Source organism: Acomys russatus, chromosome 17 (assembly GCF_903995435.1).
Source record: "Acomys russatus chromosome 17, mAcoRus1.1, whole genome shotgun sequence".
In the NCBI taxonomy this organism is placed as follows: domain Eukaryota; kingdom Metazoa; phylum Chordata; class Mammalia; order Rodentia; family Muridae; genus Acomys; species Acomys russatus.
The window spans coordinates 40160519-40186802 of record NC_067153.1 but is presented as its reverse complement, the minus strand read 5'-3'; the positions used below and the strand labels follow the sequence as shown (position 1 = coordinate 40186802).

At 43.7% G+C, this 26284-nt stretch overlaps 1 protein-coding gene across 34 annotated transcripts in view; it reads left to right on the top strand.

The window, feature by feature from the left end:
• The window catches only part of Rbfox2 (RNA binding fox-1 homolog 2), a 271178-nt gene that overhangs the window by 100912 nt on the left and 143982 nt on the right, over window positions 1–26284 (top strand). Inside the window, exon 1 of one of the 34 annotated variants that reach the window (XM_051159894.1) lies at window positions 10454–10654. The exons of 32 other annotated variants lie outside the window; for them this stretch is intronic. In XM_051159894.1, coding sequence (XP_051015851.1) covers window positions 10640–10654 — 15 coding nt within the window. In that variant the 5' untranslated portion in view covers window positions 10454–10639. Of the gene's footprint in view, window positions 1–10453; window positions 10655–26284 lie in introns of those variants that run through there. One more of the 34 variants, XM_051159893.1, reaches the window with a different exon arrangement.

Genomic DNA, 26284 nt, shown 5'->3' with positions numbered 1-26284 from the left:
ATTTGGGTTACAAGTCCGAGTTTATGCCTACTTAATTGTTTTCACGTAATTTTTGTTTGTTTTCTAACATTTGCCCATTGTCCGCTGCAGTGGTAATGGTGACCACTGTGAATATATAATAATGTGAATATATATAATAATGTGAATATATGTGAGCATGTACTTGAAAGGGGGCAGGGATTGTGTGTGGCCATGGCTGTGCATGTGGAGGTCAGAGGACCTTTTAGGAGTCCGTTCTGACTCCACCATGTGGATTCTTTGGAGTGAACTCAAGTCACCATGCTAAGGTTCCTGTACCTGCCAGTCCATCTCTCTGGCCTGTATTTGACTGTTCCTCTCAGCAATACTCAGGACTGCTATGTTAAGCTTTGGTTTCAGTTTCGGTGAGAGTGCTCAGGGACAGGAAGCTAGGGGGATTGACTAGTTGACTTCTTGGCCAGGATTTCCTGTTCAGACATTTCAACACTCTTGGATAGACAGTTGGTTAGTCATTACATTTGTACATTTTTGCTATTTATAGTAATTTCTATGCTTCCAAATGAAGTTGAATGGGATTTTAAGTTAGTGTGAAATAAATCATTTGGGTAAAGGTTACTTTGAATAACCAAACCAAAACCCCCAAACACACAAACGACTTTTCAAATAAGAGAGGTTATTTACTTAAATAAGAGAGGTTTATTTGTCTTTCACAAAAAATAAGTCTGAGCACAGGTGGCCAAGGCTGGTAGGGGCCTCATGGTTGCTGCTGTTGGGTTTTCTACTGGTGGGGTCTCCCCTCCTGCCTCTCCCTTCCACCTTCCATCTTTTTCCCTTCTCCCTCTCTCCTTTATCATTTCTTTGGCGTGTGTTGGGTGGGAGGTGCTTTTGTTCAGGTGGAGGCCAGAGGTCAGCTTCAGCTGTCTTCCTCTGGTGTTCTTCAGCTATTTGTTTCTTCAACATCTTGACTAGACTGGCTGACCAAGAAGCCTGAAGGGCCCGGCCCGCCTGTCTCCCTCCTCACTCCCCAGCACTGGGGTCGTGAGCATGCCCTGTCACGCTTGGCTGTTTATGCTGCTCCTTTGGACCTGCGCTCTGGTCCTCATGCTTGTATAGCAGGCACTTTAACCAGTGAGCCATTTCCTCAGCCCCTTAGCTCCCTTTCCTACAAAGTGATTCAAATTTTGGCACAGGTGTGTGGGGCAGGGCAGTAAGGCATGACTCTCCTACGAGGACAGGACTTCAAATAACTTTTCTAGGCAGAGCTTAGTCGTCTATCTACACTTGGCTGCAGTGAGGACTAGGGAGAAGAGCCTAGTTGCTGTTAGGTAAGGCAGAAGAGCCGCCTTCTGGACAGTGCCCTTGGCCATGTGCCAGAATGGAAACCATGGCGTGGTTACTAAGGAAGGGGTACCACCAGCATTCTCAGCCTCAGTGCCTGTCTGAGAGGTCTTATGGCGCAGCCATATGGCATAGAAGGCTTCTGCAGCCTCCCTGGGGGCTTGTTTAATCTCTTCCTATCCAGCGAGCCACATTCTCCAATAAGATGACTTAGTCTGCATATCTATCTGTGTGCAGTTAGTATTATTTTAGGTTCAGTAATGTGGGCCATAAAACATGAGTGAAACATTTAAATATCTGATAAAGGAAATTCTTAAAAATGATTGATTATATTTTAGTTTTTTAAAGCCTGTATAAGCCATTAGAATACAATCCATTTTGTGGGGAATACAGACTTACTTTAAAAAAATAAATAAATAAAGATTGTTACTGTGTAGCCCTGGCTGTCCTGGAACTCTCTCTGTAGACTAAGCTGGCCTCAGACTCAGAGATCTGCCTGCCTCTGCCTCCTGAGTATTAGGATGAAAGGTATGTGCCACTACTGCCTAGCCAAGATTGTTATCTTTTCTTAAAAAATTAATGACAAATTTATTTGAATCAGTCTCTGAAAAGCACACAGCAGTCATATGAAAAGTTGCCACCTCATTCCTTCCTCTAAAGTCTCAGTTCTCAACCTGTGGGCTGCACCCCCTGGGGATGTTGAACATCCCTTCACAAGAGTCCCATATCAGATGTTTACATTATGATTCATAACAGTAGCCAAATTACAGTTATAAAGTAGCAGTGAGCTGGGTGGTGGTGGTCCATGCCTTTAATCCCAGCACTCCGGAGGCAGAGGCAGGTGGATCCCTGGGAATTTGAGGCCAGCCTGGTCTACAATGGGAGTCCAGGACAGTCAAGGATATACCTGTCCCAAGAAACCAAACCAAACCAAAACAAAATAAGTCCAGGACAGCCAGGGCTACACAGAGAAACCCTGTCTTGAAAAAAGTAGCAGTGAAATAATTTTCTGGTTGACGGGGTGTAGTCACCACAACATGAGGAATTGTATTGAAGGGTTGCACCATTAGAAAGGTTGAGAACCACTGTGAAAGATGATTGGTGTTTCTGCCGTCTATGTGGCTGTTTGCCTTTTTAAAGTAATTGGTAATGTGAGATACATCATTCTGAACCTTTCTCTCTTCACTTGTGATACCATTTAGCACACACACACCCCCCACCCCCATACTCCCATGGTGTTCTGTTGTGTGGTTCAAAGGTAGTTAAAGAAAAGTAGGGGACGTGTCTTACTCTCTTAGATACCTGCTTTGTAACCTGCTTTGCTCATATTTGGTAAACTGAAGTCTTAAATTTAACCATTCAGAACACTTTTTGGATGGGTGTTTTTGTTGTTGAGAATCCTAACTAGCTGAGAGGATTTCCGCCTTGGAGAACCACGATGTTTAAGAACAGTCACTGGAAGTGAGTTCTTTAAGGAAGTGCTACATAGCTTTTTTCCTCAACAGTGAAATGTAAATATAGACACTTCTGAAAGTGGATTATAACACAACTGTCAACACCTGAGATGGCTGGGTGTGTCAGGGCATGCTGTGGGAGTGGGGGCTGGCATTCCTTACCAAATGCTGATTTTTGCTATTGTTTTGCCTTTTGCGTCTTCCTTATCTCTAACACAGCACCTCATGTCCTACTACTCCCTACATTGCTTTCCTCACTTTGAAACTTTGGTGTGCAGTTAGCCAGATCACTAGGGCTGAACTTCTAACCTAAAAACTGCTTTCAGAGAAAAGGGCTTGGGAGCTTTCCCACTCAGAAGGCACACAACAGTGCTTCAGAGGCCTTCTGCTTCCTGGTCATTACCATTCTGTCCACACAGCTTTCTGTTGGTGAAAATGTTTTGTGTTTGCCATGTCCATGCTGCTATCCACCAGCCATGTGTGGCCGAGGAACTGTACTTTGAATTGAGGAATTTGAATAGCCACATAGGCCCACCTCAGGGGTTTAGACTTGCGTGTCCCTTATGTGACATTAAGTGCTGTTCAGTTGGGTGGTTTTTATCACAACAAGAATAAATTTACAGCATTAGAAATGAGGCAGTTTGGAATATTAATTATTAAATTAGCTTAAAATAAATGAGTAAATTGGACTTGCCTTTAATACTAGTATTTTGATTCTTTCTAACTGCTGTATTTTGAAGTCACTGGTGCTAATGTTTATTTTTGGTCTGTAGTGATGGTGAAGCTTTCTGTCCTTTGGTAACTAGGGGCAAATTAGTAGCACTCTAATTTTATTTATAGGACTGGTTAAACAGTTGCTGCGTGCCAGAAATGCCTCCGAATAACTTTGACCTTCCATAACAAGAAGTCAAGGGATAAAACAAGTGTGCCATGATAGAAAGTCTTGTGTCTGCCTGAGTCGCAAAGCACTGCTTTCTAAAGGAGAAACTAGCCGCAGACAAGGGGAGGAATGTCTAAAGAGTTTGTGGAGCTGTCAGGAAGAGAAGAAGCAGGCCATGGCGATAGAGGGCCAAGGGTTGGGAGGAAGGGCCTCACTTCAGTGGAGTAGCTGGCGAGTCTTATTTCAGGGAAGGGTGTTTAAGTTAAGACTTGAGCCATAAGAGGAGCTAGCCTTGTCAAGAACAAAGGTTGAGTGCAGAGAAATTTGGAGATGAAGGAATAAAAGGGTTTAGAGTGTGGGGAAGAGGGATGGTGTTTACCAGGTCAGGAGCTGACATAAGACCCCAGTGTATTCAGAGCATTGATAGGGACAAGATAATGGTTTGAAGTAAGGCTGGTGGTTTGGGAACCTAGCAGAGCACAGAGAACATTAAAGGAGTTTGGATAGAAAAAAAATCCCTGTGTGTGCTGACATTGGAGATGGTGGGAGTGTTGTGTGCTATGATCTTGTTTTGTGGCTGCAATGTGTAGGTATTTTGAAGGGGGACAGCAACAGAAATGGGGAAACTATTGTGAGCTTTAGGAAAGAGATGTCCCCCTGGGTTATGAGAGAGATACCAAGGGAAGCCGAATGCTTCAGGAAGGGCCCTATTCTTGTACTTGCAGGCGGTGCCGTTCACTGAGGTAGGGAATGGCGGGGGCATGCTAGGTTTCAGAAGTGGTGGTGGTTAAGGAACCAGTTTTGAGCATGTAATATTTTGTCATGCCTGTGGGCCATGTAGGATTCTGGATCACGGGAAGGGAGGCAGTTTAGGCTAGGTATGTCACTTGGGCATTAAAAGCATGATCAAAGCTATGGGAATAGAGAAGACAACTCGGAGGCAAGAGAATAACCTAGATTGAGTAACAGGGAATATTCTCTGATGAGGGGGAAAAGGCCCACTCTCCAAAAAGCCACTGAGGAGTAACCAGTGATATCTTCAAACAAAACTACACACACCCCAAGTTGTAGCCTGTTCAGAACTAGAGGAGAGCATGTTAAGAAGTTGTCATTGTTGAATTTTGCTAAGAAGCCAGATAACTTCATTGCATTAGATGACGTGGATGAGGGAGGCTGAGTTGACTTAGTGGAGTGCAGGCCTTGGAAACGTTGATCAGATGGAGCAGAACGGGTAGGGAGATAAAGAGAAGGCAGGTCCCGAGGACTTCTTTGAGTTTTACTGTGAAGTAGTGAGCAAGAAAGTGGTAGGATCACGGGTGGCTGAAAGGGAGTGCGGGATGGCATGTAGAACCTTTAATAACTATGCCTTACCCAGCCCAATCACTACTCAATATTTAGGCTTAAACTTTGCATTTTACTCATAGAGATTGATGCAACTCTTGGAGTCTGTCCTCAGATGGGCCACTTGAGGGACATTGCAGTGCCACAGGCCTTCACAGTTCACAGGGCATTGTAGACTGACTGACTTCCAACGTCAGGACTAACTTAGACGTTGCCCAGGGAGATTTTCAGAAGGTGAGATAGTGTGTCTTATCTGACCATGATCAGCAAAGAGCTGAGGCTTCCTGTAGTGGTTCAGGAACGAGTGGACAGAAGGAGAGTCAGGGTTTCACTGAGACACTTAGCGGATAGTATACATGTACCATAGTGAGGAGGGCACTGGGTGGGAGAAATACCGTTTCCTTGTGCCTCTCTAGGCAGAACTGAAGCCTTAACAGTGAAAAGACACTTTCTTCACTTTAAAAATGACCCATTTGTAGAAAGCACCAGCTAAAAGTAGGTGGTAGGGAGAGAATGTGGCAGGTTCCAGATTCTCTTCCCCACCCCACCCCCACCCCCCCAAAAAAAGATCACCTTGGAGAGTGCAGAAGCCTACAAAGACAGCCTTGGTAAGATCACACATTTACAGTATGCAGTTGTGAATACATAGTGATGTCAGCCGGTGGGACTTTCCTCTTGTAGCATCAGCTAGAGGGGTGCACAGTCAGAAGACAGATTTGCATTCAACCAGGATGGGATTTTGCTGGCAGTGACTAGAGCAGATGCTTGAGGCACTCAAAGTTGGACAGAGGCAGTGGAAGGCAAACCTGGAGTGGGTAGGTAATACAGAAGTGTCTGGGTTATGAAGGCTTCTTGAAGTCTGAAATTATGGTGGAGGAGATACCAAAGAAAGTCAGAAGTCGAGGAGGTTCTTTGAGAGAATATTTGAAATGTGTTCTTAAGATAATAATGTTTTCTATTTCAGGAATGGTGGATCTGGTTTCTTTCCCTTGGGATTGGAGAAAGAGTCCTAACATATACCCTGCTTGCCTTTGCCCAGAAGCCAGCTTTGAGATTTCCCTTTTATTATGTGTATAGCTAGAGTTTATCTTAGCTCTCCTGGAACAGCCATCCCTCACAGGATGCTCTTGTCAGTGCCTCATCAGCATGTCCTCTCTCTGGCCTTTGTTTTCAGTCTCCACAATGGGCAGAGGTAGAGTGTAGGGTAACATACAGGGTAAAATTCCTAAGTGACTTTGCCAGTCTCAGTTGTTGGTGAGTAAGTTTGACATTAAAATGATCATGTTGGGGCTGGAGAGATGGCTCAGAAGTTAGGAGCACTGTCTGCTCTTCCAGAGGTCCTGAGTTCAAGTCCCAGCAACCACATGGTGGCTCACAACCATCGGTAGTGTGATCTGGTGCCCTCTTCTGGCCTGCGGATGTACATGCAGATAGAGTACTCATACATATAAATAAATCTTTAGAAATGATCCTGTCATCTTGTGATCAACTTACAGCCCTTTTACTCAGTACTGTGAGAGCATGAGTGGTGTTAAACTCTTTGGCCTCGTTTACTTTTGATACACGTGATAGATGTAGTGAGGCATTGAACGTAGTTGTAGTTGAGATTGCCTGTACAGGAAACGCACTTGGAGCCCTTGTTGCAGTGTGTATTTTGATCTTGTCTTTTTGGAGTGCAACTCAAGAGTCTCTGTGTCTAAGAAGTTTCTTCTTGGTGACGATGCTGTGGGTGCTAGTCATGGGGCACATTTGAGTACCAGAGCTGCCTTGTGGGGAATCCGTGCTATTTTAAGTTGAGAAAATAAGGTTAAGAATAGGCTCATTCTTTTGAGCTTTTAGAAGTCAAATTCAGCTGGACTTCCAATCCAATATCTCTAGCTTAACTTTTTTTTTTTTTTTAATTTAAAGATGGGACCTCATTTTGTAGCCCTGGCTGGCCTCGAACTCTAATCTGTAGGCCTGGCCTCTGCCTCTAAATGCTAGGATTGAAAGCATGTGCCAACATGCCTAGCCCTCTAGCTTTGTTGTTGTAGTGAGGCTTTTATTGTCTTTTCTAGGCTTGGAGGAGAAAGAAATAGAAAGTGTATGTGATATTTGCCTCAAGTTCTTCTTAAATCTCAGTACTTGATTTTCCAGGTGTGTTCTTCAGAAATTATGCTGCCTCGAGATGTAGACAGCTTACCCCAGCTTTTCACAGTCACAGGAAACTTACAAAAACTAGTAGTTGTGCCTCACACCACACCCTGAGACCAGAGGCCTGTGCCTGTCCCCTACCCCCACTCCCACCCCAATACAGGGTTTCTCTCACTTTGTAGACCAGGCTGTCCTTGAATTCACATAGATCCACCTGCCTCTGCCTCCTGAGTGGTGGGATTAAAGGTGTGTGCCACCACCTCCAAAACTAGTTTCTTAGAATATTTAAAAGTCTAAAATATGGCCCACTAGACTTCCCAGAATAGAATCCAGCCCTTTTGGAAGCCACAGTCAAAAGCAGGCCCATGGTAGCTTTGTAGACAGCACCCACAGCTGTCCTGGGCTATCTTTCTCAGAATCAAGCATGCTAGAGATGCCTTCAGACCTTCCCTGAAGAATGCCTCCTTCATTCCTCAAAATGATCCACTCCCTCTGGACTAACACGGAGGCTGATACAGTTTGAAATGTGGACACACAGTTTTAAGGTCACTACATAGTGTGGAGTCATTAGACCATTCTGTGGTGGCACCCGAGTCCCACACATGCTGCCCAAGCAGTTTTATGTGCTCTGTCCCCGAATCCGATGTGGCTATAAACCACAGGTTTCCTTATTTGACTCTGATGTTTGTAAAGACTTTTTTCCCTCCCTCTTTGTTTCTTTTGTTTTAAGGGAGGGAATGTGAGCATGCACGGGCATGAACGCAGGAGCGTCCCCCAGCTGGTCAGTGTCCTTCCTGTTTGGAAGGAACAACACAACGGAGTTTGACTTTTAACTGTCCACCTTATAATATAAACATTTCCTATGGTTTCAAAGATGTTTCTAAGTGGTTCTACCTGTGATAATTGGTAAAGGTGATTTTTGTGACATATTTAGACTTTTCTTGTTTTATTTTGAGGATTTTCCCCCCATGGATTTTATCTTGCTTTGCTGCACGTATATTTTTATTTTTTATCTTATCCCATAAAATGAGAACATGAATATTTGAACTTGATCATGTTTGTTTTATTGATGCCACATTTAATGTATGATTAAAGAATAGCAACAAAGTCTTAAGCTGGGTGTGGTGGCATAGGCTGCTGTTTCTAGCACTTGGGATGCTGAAGCAGAAGGATTGCTTTGAGTTCAAGGCTAACCTGGGCTACACATAGACGTCATATCCTTTTCCCCCACCCCTCTCCAACTACAGTCTCTTAGTGTGATGTTATTTTGATTATTTCTCATAGAAGAGGGGCGGGGCTGGTGGCTTCAGATTTAGATCATTGCATGCATTGATTAGCTGTGGACATATTACAGACTCTAAACAACAGTTTGTTTCATCAAAATTTATTTTCTTAGGGCCGGAGAGTGGTTCAGAAAAATACTTGTTTTTTTGTTCTTGAAAAGGGGCTAGGGCCGGACTCAGAGAAAACGCTACCATTTTAGCAGGCATGTAGGACAGAGCAGCACAGAAACAAGTGCCAAAGATAGCTTGCCTTGCCTCTGACTTGCTTACAGCCCTTACTCAGAGATTTCCCAAGCTGGAGGGAGCTGTTTAAACGTGTCAGAGAGGAAATGTAAACCCCAAAGCAGCTGAAAGGCAGTAGACTGTTGTTTTTGTTTGTTTTCAATTTTGTTCTGGTTTCCTTTTAATAAGTTAACCAAGCAGAATATTCCTCTAAAACATCAACATTTTGGGAATATTTTTGTAGCCCTTTGCCAGTCATTATGCAGAAGATTTCAGGGTCTGAAATAGATAAACTATACCCTAAAGGATGTAAAGAGAAGATTGGTTTGGAAATAAATACCTGTTATTGTGGAGGCGGTGAATGTTGAGTTACAAGCGACAGGCCTGGGAGAAGAGTTAGGTGCTACTAGGGTGGGCTTTGCTTTCATTTTGTTTTGTTGCTTTTTTGAGACAGGGTTTCACTTTGTAGCCATTGCTGTTTGACCTCAAACTGCAGGATCTTCCTGAGTCTGACTCCTGAATGTTTTAAGTGGGAGTGCTTTTGAGTTTCAACACTGAGTAGTAAGTCAGTTAAGTCAAGAACGAGTGTGGGCATTGGCATATATAGGGGCAAATTTGCTGGTTTTGGAATGAAAACCACCAGGACAAGTGATTTGCCCATCATTGGTCAAAATGGGTAGAAGACGTCATGCAAAGACATAGTGTTTAAAACTGAGTTAAAATCAGAAAATGTAGGGGCCCGGAGAGACGGCTCAGAGGTTTGCTCTTCCAAAGGTCCTGAGTTCAAGTCCCAGCAACCACATAGTGACTCATAACCATCAATACTGAGATCTGGTGCCCTCTTCTGGTGTGCAGGCACATATGCAGGCACACACATAGGTAAAACACTGTATACATCTTTAATTTTTTTTTTTTAGAAAGTGTAGCCTCGTAGTGATGGTGCTCATCTTTCATCCCATCCCTTGGGAGGCAGAGGCAGGTAGACCTCTGTGAGTTCAAGGCCAGCCTGGTCTAAAGAGTGAGTTCCAAGACACCCAGAGCTACACAGAGACCTTGTCTTGGAAAACCAAAAAAAAGAAAAAGAAAGAACCTGTACTGACTAGGATTTGTGGCAGAGGTTTACAACAGTATATGCATTTATCTAATTGCAGCTCCAAAAACTGTTAACACCTGCGTTTTGGGGTTGAGGACTTTAGATCCAGACTCTTCCCTGTCCACATGCTCAAGTCGAGTCTGTAGCATACTAGAGACCCAAGGGCTATGTGATGCTAAAACCCTTGTTGCTGGTCCTTTCAGACAGTAGTAATGGCAGCAAGAGCTAATAATGATGACTGTGAAAAGCCATTTTAAGTTTGTGTCTAAGCCTTCCTGTATTTAAAAATCTTAGAGATGGAGAGCTTTTAGTGATGAAGTGACAAAAAGCATAGTGGGCCCCTGGCCAGTGTCATGGAAATGGAATGTGAAGCCAGCAGATCTGTGTGCCCGGAAGAATCAGGGCAGGGGCAAGCTTGGTGTGTTTGCCTTGGTCTTGGAGGGCAGAGTGTTTTGGTTGTATCACTCATGTTTGAAGTAATTTATGTCTAACACTGGAACCTGGTGTTGGTTGTTCATTATCAACCCCGCCCGGCCCTGCCTTTTGCAACAATCTTTGTGAGTGGCAATTGTGCTTCTTGAAGGAGGATGACTGAGAGATTCCCTGAAGGCAAATACAGAGAGTGTGTGTTGTACACTCCAGTTTAGACACTTGGGCTGGGAACTCCCTGAGAGGGGGGAGGGAGGGAGGGTGAGAGGGAGGAGAGAACAACAGAACAGTCCGCCGGAGAGGAGGGAGGAGGGGGGAGAAAACTGGTGGGGATTTTTTAAAGAGGATTTTTTAACTCAAGTGATTTGAGGGGTTCTCCCCCCACTCGGTCCCTTGCTCCCATTCTAGTATCCCTTTTCCTCTGGTTCACTGAAGTGCCTTTTTGCAGTCGAGGCTCAACGCCAGCTGAGTCTGCAGCGGCTCTGCCATGATGTACCTCTGGGTGAGTAGAGTGCTCTGGTGAGGCTTGCACTTGCACATATAAGGAGTGGAAAGCTGAGGTTCTGTCTTGCACAGAGGCTCCACAGAGCACAGGCCGCAGCCTTTCTTCGCACAGGTGTGAGGGCCGTCCAGCCTGGCAGATTACGATGTCAGTGTTTGGTTTCTGAATGTTGTTTATCTTGTTAGGCTTCATGCAAGGGCTGAGCTCCCTGAGCAGTGCTGTCCCCTGGGCTTGGTAGGTTTGGAGAAGAGATGTGGGCAGGTGACATGAGCTGGAGGCTTCAGGAGTAGCAATCTTACTTGTGGATTAGGATGGGCTTGTGTGTTATGTGTTGAAAACACTGACTTTGATAATCAAGCCATGTCTGTAGATAGCACCAGTAGATGGCACAGTCCTTAATAAAAAGGCACTTAATTAGGAATAAGCTTTGGTAAGTTTTTATCTAATAACTAGTGTCCTTCACAGTTGTCTTGTGAAGTATGTCGTTGTTGTTATTAAAACTATATGAGGGAAATAATTAAGTGACAAAGAGCGACTTGCTTATAGTTAGAAATAAGGCCTATGGCAACTGGAGTAGCAATTAATAACCAGCCATTATAAAGCATTTACTTAATGTATGCCTTACTTTATTTTAATTTACTGGTAATTGTGGCATTGTACTTTGGAGTAAAGAGAACATTTTATACTTAGAAAAGTTTATAAATGATGAAATATAAAATCTTTTAAGAGAATGTTAAGGAAAATAATACAGAGCTCACCTTACTCCCTTTGCTTTTAGTTGTAAAAAATAATAAAATCAGCAATCTCTTGTAAAGATGGCCATATCTGTCTTGAGCAAACAGCTGTTGTGTGTTGCTAAGGGAGCCTACTATTCCATGTGATGCTGTGGCTTCTAGCCAGCTTTTGGAAGTTTTGATTTACCCTTTGCCCTTCAGCCCAGATGTCTGGAATTGCAGGAACCTACTTGGCTCTGGGAAGCTACATTTGTAAATGCCAGAAGCCAACATTTTAACGAAGTGCGTGAAGATGGAGCTGTGTCGCAGAGTGTATATCTGTATGGTGTGCTAGGGAAGCTTCTTGGTCTGTTTCTTCTTCCCCAGCTGAATATGACCTTGAAATGTAATTTCCTCCCCTCTATTGATTTATTTTTGTAGCCCTGTATTTATGAGAACTCAGGGGTTTGCTGGCACACTAATGCACACTAAGTAGCTTTCCCTGGGTGAGGGATTGATCACATCCTTCTCTGGAAGGATGGTCTCTTCTAGCTTTTGATTATTTCTAGGACAAATTATGAAGAGATATGAGTTGAATTAATCTCATTTCAGCGTACTTAGGCTTGATGAAACTGACAGTGACATTCTCCATGACATTCTCCATTATTTCTTTTGTGTGTCTCCTACCATTACACATATATTTACCTTAGTCCCTTTACTTAGAACCTCAACAACTTGCCAACTAATACACCATATATTGTATTGAGATGCTGTTGTGCCAAGAGGACTGGATAGGCCAAAGGGTCTTTGATTTTGTTGGTTGTGTTGACCATGTAAATCTGCAGCTGCCACTGTGTGCCATTATCATCTTTATCTGTCTGTCTGTCTGTCTGTCTATCTATCTATCTCTGTGTGCCATAGTCATCCATCCATCCACTTATTTTTTTTTTTAAAGATTTATTTATTTATTCTGTATACAGTGTACATTTGCAGGTCAGATCTCATTCTAGATGGTTGTGAGCCACCATGTGGTTGCTGGGAATTGAACTCAGGACCTCTGGAAGAGCAGACAGTGCTCTTAACCTCTGAGCCATCTCTCCAGCCCCCATCCATCCATTTTTCTATGTATCTATGTATCTGTGAATCTATCTACCTATCTAGTTATTGAGACAGGGTCTCTTTATGTTGTCCAGGCTGTCCTGAAACTCACTGTATAGATCAGGCTGGACTTGAAGTCACAGAGATCCTCCTGCCTCTGCCTCCCAAATGCTGGGGCTAAAGATGTGTTTTGTCACACCCTATTCATAAAAATATGATTTTTTTTCAAAGCTAGAGAGTGGCTTAGTGGATAAAGTGCTTGTTGTATATGCATAAGGACATGAATTCAGATCCCCAGCACCTATGTAAAAGAAAATCTAGATGTGACATTGTATGCCTGTAACCCCAACACTTGGCAATGGAGACCCCATTGGCCAGCCAGTTTACTTAAAACATGATCTCCAGGTTCTGTGGGAGACTGTGTCTCCAAACATAAGGTGGTGGAATGATAGAAGAAGACATCCTCTGGTCTCCACATGCGCTCACAGACACACACAAATCCCCCACACTCTCCAAGCGATTTTCTGTGTGTACTGTGACACCTGAATGGATAGGGGGTGTTGTCTGTTCCAGAAATGTGTGCTCACCTTACCATTTTCATTGCCTAGCCTGTAGACACCCTGAATGTGAAGGAGGTTGTCTGGGTGGTCGGGATTAGGCAGGAATTCCTGGGATGCTGCCGCATGGGAAAGATGGGAGCTCTCCCGGCTTAGCCCGGACCAGCAGCAGTCAGTGAGTGCCAGCTCATGTGGCTATGCACAGTCCTTTAACTGTCTCAGCTGCCATATTCATGAGACAATAGGGTTGTTCCTCATTCAAGAATTTTGTATAGCAGTAAGTATGCCTAAAAGGTATGCTCTTTAAGAACAAGAAAGCTGTGATGCCATGTCACACATTTCATCTTCATCTGGCTGTTTGATTCAGTACTAGTAATGTGCCAGCAGCACTGTGGGCCGAGTTGCAGGAAAGGTGTTGAGCTGGGTTCAGTTGTCGGTACCTCTGAACAGTGTGGACATTCATCTGACCTGTAGTTGACAGGCAAGGATTACAGACCATCTAAGTGTTTCAGTTTGTGCATTAGGTACAGCTCATTACCTTAGGACTCTGAAAGAGACGGCTGTGGTGTTTGCCTCCTTGCATTCTCCTCTTTGGTGAACTTGGTGGTGTTAGTGGGTGGCCTAATCTGGGGCAGAGTCTAAGTGTTAGAGACTTTACTACATGCTACGTGTGCCCTTCCCAGTTGTGTAGCCATGAGCAAGCTACTTAGCCTGCAGGGAAATTCATGCACACCAGATGATTGTCCTGATTTGAGATGACCTATAAGACAAACTTGACACTGTGTAGGGCACACTGTGGTCACTCAGTAAATAACTAGCACACACCTTGCTCATCATAAGGCCAGCTTTTTGCTTTGAATATTTACATCATAAACAGACTATAAAACCATCCCTGAGTAAGTCTTCTCCCCTGTGTTAAGGATGTCCTCAAAAACGTAAAGTGACTACAGTGAAGTGCTCCCGAGACAGAGCTGGGGGACGTGCAACCCTGGGAGGCTCGGTAAAATAGGCACAGTGTTGCCATGATGTGGATGAGTGGCAGGTTTTTGTAGGAGGAAAGGTGAAAGGGATCATGGGTATGGTTTTGAATTTGATATTTTGGGGTAACTTTGAGATGTTCAGAGAGGAACTACTATGTAAAATAGCCATCTACAGGTCCAGAGAAATGTGGAAAGATAGAGATTTAAAGTGTCACAGAACCTACGTGCTTAAAATGAGAATGGCCTCCAGAGGAGGTGGGGGCAAGAAAGGAAGTAAATCCCTGCTAGCCATGACAGGAAGTAGGAAGCCTGTTCTTGAGGAATAAACACAGGATGTGGAGACCAAGGTAAGAGATTGGGAATTAGCAACATGGTGGCTACTAGTGACTTTAGCAAGAGTTATTTTGCATGGATGATGAGGACAGACGCCTGCCTGGAATGGGGTCAGATGAGGAGGAGTCCATTGGAGAGAGACGCAGGAATAAGATGGAAGCAACAAGCGCCCAAGTTTGATTCCGAGGAATGCGGTGGGAAGCTAGATGTGGGGAGGAGTTGTGTTCGGATTGTTCTCAATATAAGAGACGCAGGCCTAGGAGTATAGCTCGGTAGACAAGGCTCTGGGTTTGATCTCAGGTTTTCCAGGAATATAAAATAAAATATAGGAGACTATCATGTTTCAAAGTGAACTGGCATGTCTGATGGAGTAGGCGAGCTGGAGATCATAAGAGTACAGGGGATAATAGCTTGTGCTCCGGTAAGGCAGGGCTGCCTTTGGGAGGAGGGAGAGAGACAGTGGCTTGAGGATTTAAATAAGTTAGCAAAACACTCTCTCTCTCCCTCTCTCTCTCTCTCTCTCTCTCTCTCTCTCTCTCTCTCTCTTGTTCGTGTGTGTGTGTGTGTGTGTGTGTGTGTGTGTGTGTGTGTGTGTAACCCTAGAGAATTCAATACAACTTGAGTCCAGGAGCTGAGTAGAATGGCAAATATTGTTAAGAAAGATTACAGAGACATGATTATTTAAAGCATTTAAGATTGTTTGGGCCAGCCATGGTGGTGTGCTCCTGTAATCCTAGCACTCTAGAAGGTTTAGGCAGGAGGACTGAGTTCCTTGCCAGCCTGTGCCATAAAGCAAGAACTTACCTTAAAAACCAAACCAAAACAGAGAATGTTTGCTTATTCTAATACAGAGCAAGGTTAAATATCAATATGTTAGAAGGATAACAAAAGGCTTCCGTTGTTATTGTAGAGTTTATACTCTGGATATATTTGGTTTAGTACATAGTTTAGAAAGCCAGTCCTGGTGTGTCACACTTGTGATCCAGGCACTTGGGAGGCTGAGGAAAAAGAATCACCTCAAGTTCAAAACTAGCCTGTGCCACATAATGAGTGAATTCCAGTGTGATTGATAACCTATCTTTAAACAAATAAATATATGCCCAGAAAACTGGATTTGAGTGGTGGTTCAGTCAGTAAAGCACTTGAAAAAAAAAATCCCAGATGTGGTAATGGGCACTTTCCCCACTGAGAAGTCAAGAAACAGGAGGATCCCTGGGACTCTCTGGCCTCCTAGTAACCTAATTGATAATCTCCAGGCCAATGACAGACCCTATTTAAAAAGAAATGATGACAACAACACGGACGGTGGTAGTGCACACTTTTAATCCCAGAGGCAGAGGCTGGTGGAACTCTTGAGTTTGAGGACAGCCATGGCCACACAAAGAAACCCTGTTTCAAAGAAAACAGAAACAGCAACAGCAACAACAACAACAAAAACCCAAACCAGCCCCTCCCCCAAAAGTAAAGTTGTTGTCTCTGTGTTTGAGATATCTGTTAGATATGTAAGTGGCTCTGGAGCACAGATCTATGAGCTGTGGGTAGAAGGCTGAGGTTCATTGGGTATTCTGCTGAATATTTAAAGTCTGGGGATTAAATGTAGTAGAGAATAGGCTGAGATCAAAACCCTGAATCATTTCTGAAAGTTACTGTAAAGAATGTGGTTGGGTAGGAAGAGAGCTAGACACATGTACCTGGAGAAGAAAGGGCTGCTAGGTTTGGGTAGTAAGGTCCAGCGACTGTCATTGGCCTCAGTAGGGTGCTAGTGACTAGGAGAAACTGTTTTGGAGAATGTTGGGATGAGCTCCATTGCTAACTGGTGGGTGTGGGGTTTGAGGCACACTGTTGTGGAGCAGACAACAGGATTGGACGGTAACTGCAGGCAAATGTAGGATGAAGGGCTTTTAAAGGTAAGTCAGGCATGTTTCACGTCTCTTGGAAAGATTCAAGCAAAGATGAAGAAACAGAATATTGGAAAGAAAAAGGCTATTGCAGGAGCAGAGTGTGTTCTGTCCAGCTCAGCACAGAGGTCTCTAGTGGAGAGGAGGGCAGAGTGTGTGCACGTACAGCCAGATAGGAGGGGAGCATTGGTTTTGAAGAGGGTCTGGCTTATCTTCTCTCTCTGTCATATCTGGTAAATAGAGCTCAACCTTGAGTGTAAGAGTGGCAAGTACCACAGCTGTTACACCTGAGGAAGGGTGTGAGACTTGTGCACCATTGCACCTGAGCTGTCTAAGAAGGAAGGAAAGACATGATGGGAAGTAAGGACGGTAAAATGGGGTGGGCTCGCTTTGTAGACTAGAACGCATAAGAAGGTTGGAGAAGTGCTGCAGTGGGAAGCTAGCGTACACAAACTCTCCCTGATGTGAAAATGACCCTGGAGGCACTTGACGTTTTTAGAGGTGATGACGGTGTTAGCCTATGATTCTAGGTACATGGAGGTGAAAATTATATTTGGTGCCAAAAACATTGAAAACAAATCTAGGAGGCCAAATGCTGGTTCTATGTGGATGTCGAAGTCCTCAAAAGACTACCAGTGGTCATGAAGACAGAGCTAAGACTAGGAAGTCAGCACGTGGAACCTCTTTAAAGATCTGCACTTTGGGTGGAGGTCAGGGGATGAGTTTGGAAGCTTCACTGGGAAGCAAGGAGGATGCTTGCCTCTGCCAAAGCAGGGGAACAGCTTTTGCTGCAGGGGCTGCCAGGCTTCTTTTAGAACAGAGGGGTAGAGCACATTGTAGGACAAGTCTGCCGAGGACACTGTTGACTTCCAGTTCTTGGTAGTAGGATGTGAGATTCAGACAGACATGTAGACAAGTGGCAATGAGCTGTCCCTAAGGCTTGGGTTTACTTTGATAACAGAGATAAAGGGGAGATGGGCCAGGCGGGACTGTTTGATAGTCTCTCAGAAGAACAAGGAACTTCAGTGAATCTGTTAGGCAGTAGCACTGATCTCAGAGAAGCAGATGTCCTAGTTCTGCTTCCAGCTTTAGAGTTTTTGCACGTGGGTGGGCCTGAAACTACATTTCTAGTAAGTTTCCCACAATGCTGATGCTAATGCTGCAGATATAGAACACACTTGGAAAACCACTGGTCTAGAGAGAGAGTTGTGGCTAGCTGTGAGCTGTACCTCACAGTGGCGAGTATCCTGACTGTAACCTAAAGAATTGACATAGAGAGAGGGGGTTTAACTTGGAGTACTAGGAATTGAGTGCAGGGCTTTGTGTATGGTAGGCAAGCACTGTACCACTGATTTGGATTCTCAGCCCCAGAGTGATCTTTAAATGTCACGTGTTGTTGCTTTTCTCACCCAAACTCTGAGTAGTTGATATCTCAGTGAGCATCCAAAGTCACACGCCTTACACTGGCCCGCGTAGCCCTGCTATTTGTTCTCCTGCTGAAGTGTTGGCATCATCTTCTTAGAAGCTTGTCTCTGCTCCACAGGTGTCACACTGACTGACGTTTATCATTTGAACATACCAGACACAGTGTTCTCTCTAGGCCTTAGCATTTAGCTGCTCACTGCCCTGTTCTTGGCTAGCTGCATGACTTCCTTTCTTGTTTACATGGTACTGGATATCATCTATACAGGAGTCATCTACATATGTGCTGATTCCTCCCTTTTCCATCTCTACTCTCAATTTTTATTTTTCTCTATGGCAGCTACTACCAGTTGAAATTCTTCCTTCATGATGCTATGCCTGTTATGTCCTTACAAAGGTGCCTGACACATGATGGGCATTTGAAAAGAAGCAAGAAAGCAAAGTTTGGGGGGAAATGAAAACAGTTATCACTGGAAGTGACAGACATGGGAGAGACATTTGGTGGATACGCTGGAGGACCTTGACCATTAAGTCACTGTTTGCTGAGCCCAGGAAACTCTTGAAGGATTTTTAGCACAGTAACACATAGCATTCTTGAAACAGTGCTTTGTTAAAATGTGGGTTTGTGGAAAGGGTGGTTTGAAGAAAGACCATGGAGACCTTTTCCCATTTTAGTCACATGGGAGAGAAAAAAGGTTTGGAAATGAGGGGTAAGGTGAGGATACACTTTAGTTAACTGACTCTTCTGCAGGAATGCTAATTGTAGCAGGTTTCTGATTCAACCAGAAAGCTGTTTTTATGATTGTTCTAATGTGGCCTTTAACCTTAAGAAGATTTGCCATCTTTTGAACCGGAGTGTAGAGCCTTGCTGTTATATAACAATTTATACACTAGAGAAGCCAAGTACATAGAGACTTAGCTTTGGATATTAAGCTGTTTGGAGGGCTAAGGCATCATTGTACCTAAGTGGTCCACACATGGACCAGAGAACGTCGAGAGCACTACCACTACCCACTCCTGAGTGCTCTTCCTGAGGTCCTTTGCCCAGTGACAAAATCCACTAGGAATAGTAGTCACAGTAGTCACTTACTCTCCCCCACATTTTTGGGTCCAAAAATATGGGTTATTATTAAAATCTGCGATATTCCCATGTGAATATGAGCTCCTGCTGCTCTTCACATGTTGTTTCTGACAGTCTTCACTTTGATTAAAGAAGAGAACACATATCGCCTACAATATAGGTCTAGCATAGGCTAGGCGCTTCACAAACACTGATTATTGTAGGTATAACAAATGCCAGTACAGCAGTGTCAACTTGAAATACTGGGTTTGTATTCCACTTAGCTGAGGCCTGTCGGCTCTGCACTGCTGTGCTTCTGAAAGCCTGTGGGCTTTGCTTGCTTACTGACTTAGGCCATTCAGAAGTTAGCTAAATTAAGGCTGGATTTTATTATTTAAAATAAATAATTTTTATTTTTTGTGCATATGAAATGTACTGCAAGGTTTGTACATTCCTAGAAATCAGACACCAGACCAGCTGTGGCTCCACTGTGCATTGTATCACAAGCTGGTTGCATTTCCATTGCTACCTCAGTCTTTAGTCTGCTCTGTGGTCCTTAAGCCACATGATCTTTATGCTTTTGTCTCACATCTAAAATGGGTGCAATTACTTCCCAGAACTTTTTAGAGTGCTATTCTTCAGGGAATTTGAACAAAATTAACGTGTGCACACATGCATGTGTGTGCCTGAAGGTCAGAGGACAGAGTTGGTTCCAACCACGTGGAGTGGATTCCAGAGATTGAGCTCAGGCTGTCTGGCTTGATGACAAGTGCCCTTACCCACTGTGCTATCTTGCCAGTCCAGAAAAGCAGCTATCTAAGTAAAGATCCTTAATGATTTATTTTATTTAATGTAATTATAGTTACTGCTATACTAAAAAAAAAATATTTTGGGTTAAGATGAGCTGAAAGTCTCCCTAAATAGTGCAGTAAAGCAAAGGGGAGAAATATTGGCAGGATAGATGTTGGGGATGGGGGGGGGGGGCAACTGCTACTGTGTGTTTTTTCTGTTAGATTTAATTATTGGGAGATGTTTATTTTTTTAACTTTTAATTTTCTTTTATCAAATTAAAAATAAATTTCCTGGACTCACTGAAAATGAAAAATATTTGGTATGCTTCTCAGTGCTGTGCATTCACAGATAGTATGCACGGCCAGAGAAAATGTCAAGATTGTTCAGACGGTTGGGATAGGAAGGGAAGGGGAATAGAAATTGCCAGATGCTTCCTACAGATGAAGTATTGGGTCAGCTATTTCCACAACTGTTACCTTCTTTTCTCTGCACACGAGGAATCAAGATTATTCAAATCTAAACTGATCATGGCACCTTTACTGCCAACACCCAGAAGGCAAGCTGGAGGCCAAAGTAGGCCATACAACAAGACTCATTGTCTTTTAAGAAGATTCAAATCTAGCCATAATGCTTCAGAATTAAGCTTCAACTAGTCTGTGATAGATGATATCTGGAACGTTCCGGTGATTATACCTGCTCACATCCAGGCCCTTGTGCAGCTTCTTCCCTTAATGCAGACCAGACCTAGTGGCTTTGGAGGACTGGAATGTGGCATTAAACGTGGCTGGGAGACCTGCTTTGCTCTTTAGAGCTTGTCCTTCCCAGTGCTTTCTCTTTGGGTTCGCTGTTTGGGGGAATAACTTGTTTGTCTTCTAAGTAGCCCAATGGAATGGCCCACGTGCCTAGGAGCTGGTGACCAGGGCCAACAACCAAATGAATGAGCTTCAATTAAGCCTTGATGACTGCCAACACATGGATGACAACCCTGGGAAAGACCCCAGGTCAGAAGCACCCCACTAACCCAGTAGAATTTTGTGTTCACATTAATTGTGAGGTGATGCTGTTGCTTTAAGCTGCTATGTTTGAGGGGGGTCTGTGACACAGAAATAGGGAACCATGGGCTTTGGTAGCAAAAAGGGAGTACTTTACAGCACAAGTCTAAAGTGACAGGTGTGATCCGGAGACAAGGCAGTGAACTTGAAGGGAGAAGGTCACTGTAGCTCAGAAAGATTTCTAAAATGTAAGACTTTGAGGGGATTGCCACTCGGGCTGATGGAAATGAAGTTGGAGATCCTTGCTGCATGGTGGCAGAGTTAGCAGTACTGTCATTTGTGGTTCTGTGCCTCATGAGGTGGGAGGGCTAGTTAAGGAAGCATCCAAGCCGAGCACAGACGATGCCTGCTCTTGGTTTTACTGCTTGTAGGAAAGGTGGTGGGGAGTAGGATGAGATGAGGAGAAGACTTCTAAACACACAGCAGGCCAGAGTAGGATGCCTTGGAACCTCCTGTGCATTTCTGGATGGTAAATGGTAATAATTTTTAAGCACGTGTTCTCAGCCAATGGCAGTTCAAAGAGAAGACAGTCTAAAGAGGAAGCCTACAACCGTGAAACCATTCAGCAAGGCCTCACACAGACCAAAGGCATTATTAGCAAGGGCTGGTGGCTATTTACACAGGAGCTGCCTTCAAGATGTTTGTGGGGTAACTTTTCTCTCCTGATGAGTAGTTTGCTGAACACCAGTGAACCCGAGACAGGAAAGAAGAAACTTTCCATGAGAAGAGACTGGCTGAGAGAACTCCTCAGCTGTTAGCACATGCCACTTTTCATGACGATGGGATGACTCAGAGTTTGGAACTGAGAGTTCAGACAATGGAGGTGAGAGTCATGGAGAGCTATTTTCCAGCTTGAGACTGACCCAGGGAACTTATGCCTGCCTGTATTTTGGGATCACTGGGGACCAGAGGCTCCTTTGTGCCTGCCATTCCCTGTCCCTTTCTCAAGAAAACATTCTGCCCGTTGACTTCAGAGAACAGAACCCAAGATGGTGAATTGGAAAGATGCTGCGATCTGTGCCAGAGCACCACACTTGCTATTAAGTCACCTATAGGGGTGGAAGGCAAGAGAGAATTTCCTATGGTTTTCAGAGCATGTGGGAGAAACAAAACAGCAAGGAGAGGCTCGCCTGCACGCCACTGTCAGCTTAGGTCCTAGCTGTGTGCTGGGACTTGGATCTTGCAGCTCTCCAGGATCCTTGCGTTTTCTCTGTTGGGGTTTCACTGTGCTACAGTATGCTGCCCTTTTGCCTCTTAAGTCACTCTCCTCCCACCAGTTCTGCCAGCAGCTGAGCTGTGGATTGCCTTTGCCTCTGAAGCAGTGCACTAGGGCTGTTTTCATCCCCTCTTGAACCACACAGTCAGGTTTCTACCACCATTGTATTACTGGCATGGCTCCTGCCAAGATTGCCAACAACCTGCCTGCTAATGAAGCCACTGGTCAGCTCTTAGCTCTCATTTTTGTGCCCCGTTTCCATCCTCACCCCCGTGATATACTTTTCTTGGATGTTTGACTTTCCTGAATACTTGTTTATCATTCTTAGTTTTAGGTTTATAATACCCTAGACTAAGCCCATGCTTTTCTTTTAGTCATTAGTTGCTCTATTCATGGCTTTAGCACACAATTAAAAGGAAAATATTTTTTTTTTAATGTTTAGCATCAGAATACAATGGGCCCTTTAAATTCTGATTAATCTAGAAGTAAAAATAAAAGGACTGGTGAAATAATGGAGCTGGGTATGACTGTGCACACTTGGGAGGCTAGGGTAGGAGAGGCACAAGTTTAGAACTTGGACTACATAGCAAGCCTCCCTCCCCCCCGAGAGTGGTGTACTTTTTTTCATGTACACCTGTACAGTGTCTACAAATCACCCCCTCCCCCTATATTTCTGTTCTGGGGTGCTAAAGGAAATCAAGGCTTTGTATTCTCACCAGCTCCGTCTCCTATCTTTATTCTGTTTTCAAACTCCCCTTTGCAGTGTTTCATGTTTTCTTTCTTTCTTCATGTTCTATTTTCTGAGAGCTGCTGCTGTTTTTTTTTTTTTTTAAATTGTTGTGGCCTATTTCCTAGTGTGTGAGAAGTGATCTTATTTGTGATACTTTACTCACAGAAGCGTTCACCTTACTGTAGAACATTGCATTCTTTTGCAGCTGTGGCTCCTGGTCACCTTACCCATTTGTCTGCCCCTTCTTTAGTTTTGTAACAGTATTTGCTCCATTTTAGGTTTGTTTTTATTTATGATGTATATATGTGCCTATTTTATTTTTAAAGATTTATTTATTATTATGTATACAGTGTTCTGCCTGCATGTACTGCCTGTCTGCCAGAAGAGGGCATCAGATCACATTATAGATGGTTGTGAGGCACCATGTGATTGTTAGGAATTGAACTCAGGACTTTTGGAAGAGCAGCCAGTGCTCTTAACCTCTGAGCCATCTCTGCAGCCCCTATGTGTCTATTTTCAAGACAAGCTCTCAACTAGAGTAGGACAGCCTGAAATTCCTGATCCTCCTTCCTCCACCTCCTTAGTATGAGGATTTTATGTGTTCTGCCATGACTACTATATGCAGTGCTGGGGATTGAACTCAGGGCTGCCAAGTTGCCAGGGAAGCCCTTTACTGAGCTACAAGTGCAACCCTTGCTTGCTTTTTTTTTTTTTTTTTAAATAGCATTTAGGCCTGGATCTTGTACATGGCAGACATGTGCTCAACCACTAAAGAACATCAACTTTGTATATTTTATAACAGGTTCAGATCTGTTACACTCATAAGGAGGTGAGGTGAGATGTTGTTCCCCTTAGGACAGAATTCTGGAGTCTGTTTGAAATCTCCAGAGTGTGCCTCACTTCTCACTTCTCACTTCTCATCTATACAGATGGGTTGCTGAACCCTCACACTGAAGAAAAGGTTGAACACTTAGGACTACTTGTTGTTCTTGCAGGAAAGAACCCCACATTCAATTCCCATCAGCCACCTGGTGCCTTACAAACCATCGCTAACTCCAGTTTCAAAGAATCCCATGCCCTCTTCTGAACTGCACCAACACCAAGCACTCATGTGGCGCACACACATGCATGTTGAGAAAGCACAAATAAACTGAATAAATCATATGTAAACTTCAAAGGCTGCATCCCGTTGTGATATTGCCATTTGAGGCAGGTTTTCTGTTAAGCACAGCTAAAGCCAGCCCCAGTGGTGGAACTGTCACAGGTTGTGTGGTGGCAGCTTGGACCCTTTGTTCTGTTGTTGCCCTTTTGTAGGTCTTGAGCTGTGCAGGTGTGAGCCTGCCTAGTATATGATGCCTCGCAGACACGTGCCACCCACATTTTGAGTCCCTATTTTTTTGTTTTTAGCAGTATGTATGTACTTCAAAAGTCGGCTTCTTTTATATGGACCAGATGGTTCGTGACCTGTCACCTGACACCATATGTAGCCATCCTACAAATCCTGGTTCCAGGCTTGAGGTGTGTTTCCAGTGGGTCCCTGATTACAACTACTCCTGTTCTTCTCACACACAACGTAGGGAGCATTCCAAAGCTTTTAAAAAACCATGCTAGCACAGACATAGCATAAAAGTAAAACATAAACTAATTTTATTGAAGAAAAATAGATGTCTTCTTTGTTATAGTTGCCAAACATTTTTATTTCTTACTTTACAGACACTGTTCAGAATGATAAATGCCCTCTTTCTCCCTTGCACTTTTTCTGCAGTCCGCTGTGCACATGTCTTCCCGCACCAGTTCCCTTCACCACAGTGATGGAATGGTGATGGGAACAACTCTCAGGAGGATGGGTTATTCTAGTTCTCACTCTCACCGGGTTCAGGCCTTAGATTCTCAGGTCAGTGCCATGTTATGGCGGTAAGCATAGTCGTAAGGAAGGCTTCGCCCCATTAGAGATAAGAAGACTAGAGAGGGAGAGAATGGGCCAGAGGTAGTCACCCTACAACCTGTTGTTGGTCACTTCCTTCCTCCAAGTAGGCCTGACCTTTTTCCAGAAACCTCCCCTGATAACACCAACAGGAGCATGGGGGACATTTCCTGTTCAAACTGTAACCCTGCCACCTGCATTTATCTGCATTTATCATGCCGAACTGTACAGGACAGTTTTATTCTGTGAATGCGAGGATGTGAAAGAAGACTGTGACCTTCGGGATACTGAACTGAGTGTGTCATCGGGTCCCGGAGACACATTGTTCACCTGCTGGTTCCTCACATTAGACAATTTATCTGTAGGGTATTATCCTCCAAGGGTCAGTTTGAGCTGAGCATGGTGGCTCATGCCTGAAATCTCAGTATTTGGGAGCTGAGCCAGGAAGATTACTGTGAGTTTAAGACTAGCTTGGGCTCCACAGTAAGCTCCAGGCCAGCCTAAGCTGCAGGTATGACTATCACAAGCAAACTACTCTTCATAGCCTTGAGATTTCACTCATAATCCAACTTTCTCTGCATCTTATGAGTTATTCAATAGTACTTGTGAAATGTCTACTTTGTTAATTTTATTCTCTTTATTGTTGTGGGTGAAAAGACTAAAAAAATGTTAAATTTGTAAGTGTTCAGAGAAAACTGAGCAACCATAAAGACAGTCTTCAGACTTGTCTGTGCTCTCTTGAAAGATGGCGCAGAGCTTCGCAGTGCAGTGATAAAATAGGGGTGCCGTTGCCAGTGGCATGTTCACTGTTACAGTGTTCTTCAGAGTTGGTGGATGCTGTTGATCTGATTCTAGTCATTCAGCACAAATGAGAGTGGTTAATAAGTAAAGAACGACAGAAAACCAATATTTCAGTGACACAGGAAAAGTAAGATTCTTAAAATCTCATAGCAAGTAATAGATTTATAAGAGGATCCAAAGAACAGCATATTAATCAAAATAGAGTCAGTTTTTTTTTTTTTTTTTTTTTTTTTTTTTTTAGTTTTTGAGATTATAATGTAGTTACATCATTTTCTTCTTCTCTTACCTCCCTCGAGACCCTCCCATGTGCCCACCTTGCTCTCTTTCAAATTCATGGCCTCTTTTTCTTTAATTGTTGTCACATACATACTCATGTGTGTATTCGTTTCTAATATATGAATACCACCTGGTCAGTCTACCTAATATTACTTGCATTTTCAGGGCTGACCATTTGGTGTTGGATAACCAACTGATGTGCTCTTCTCTGGGGAAGACGGTTTTCTCTTCTCAGCATTCCTGAGTTGCCTCTAGTTCTTTGTCCAGAGTAAAATGGAATCAGGGTTTTGTTGTTGTTATGTTTTGGCTTGGTTTGGTTTGGTTTTTGGTTTTTCGAGACAGGTTTTCTCTGTGTAGCCCTGGCTGCACTGGACTCACTTTGTACACTAGGCTGGCCTCAAACTCACAGTGATCTGCCTGCCTCTGCCTCACGGAGTACTGGGATTACAGGCGTGCACCACTGTGCCTGACTCTAGAATCAGGTTTTAGAAGTACCTTCTAAGGTTATTTTCGGAATAGTTTTGTTTTTTTTTTTTTTTTTAAGCCATAAAATGTAAATCCTCACAAATAGAAACCCCATTCCCCAAGAGAAAAAAAGAAAACCCTATAGACTGATGATATACTGATAGAAAGCTAACTTCTGTCTGAATGCTGATGCTGTCACGTGCATACCCTTTGGGCAGACCTCTTCCTAGCTCACAGATAATGCTCACATGAAATTTTGATATGTAATAGCTACTTCAAGCTTGCCATTTCCAAAGCTGAACTTCTGTTTTTT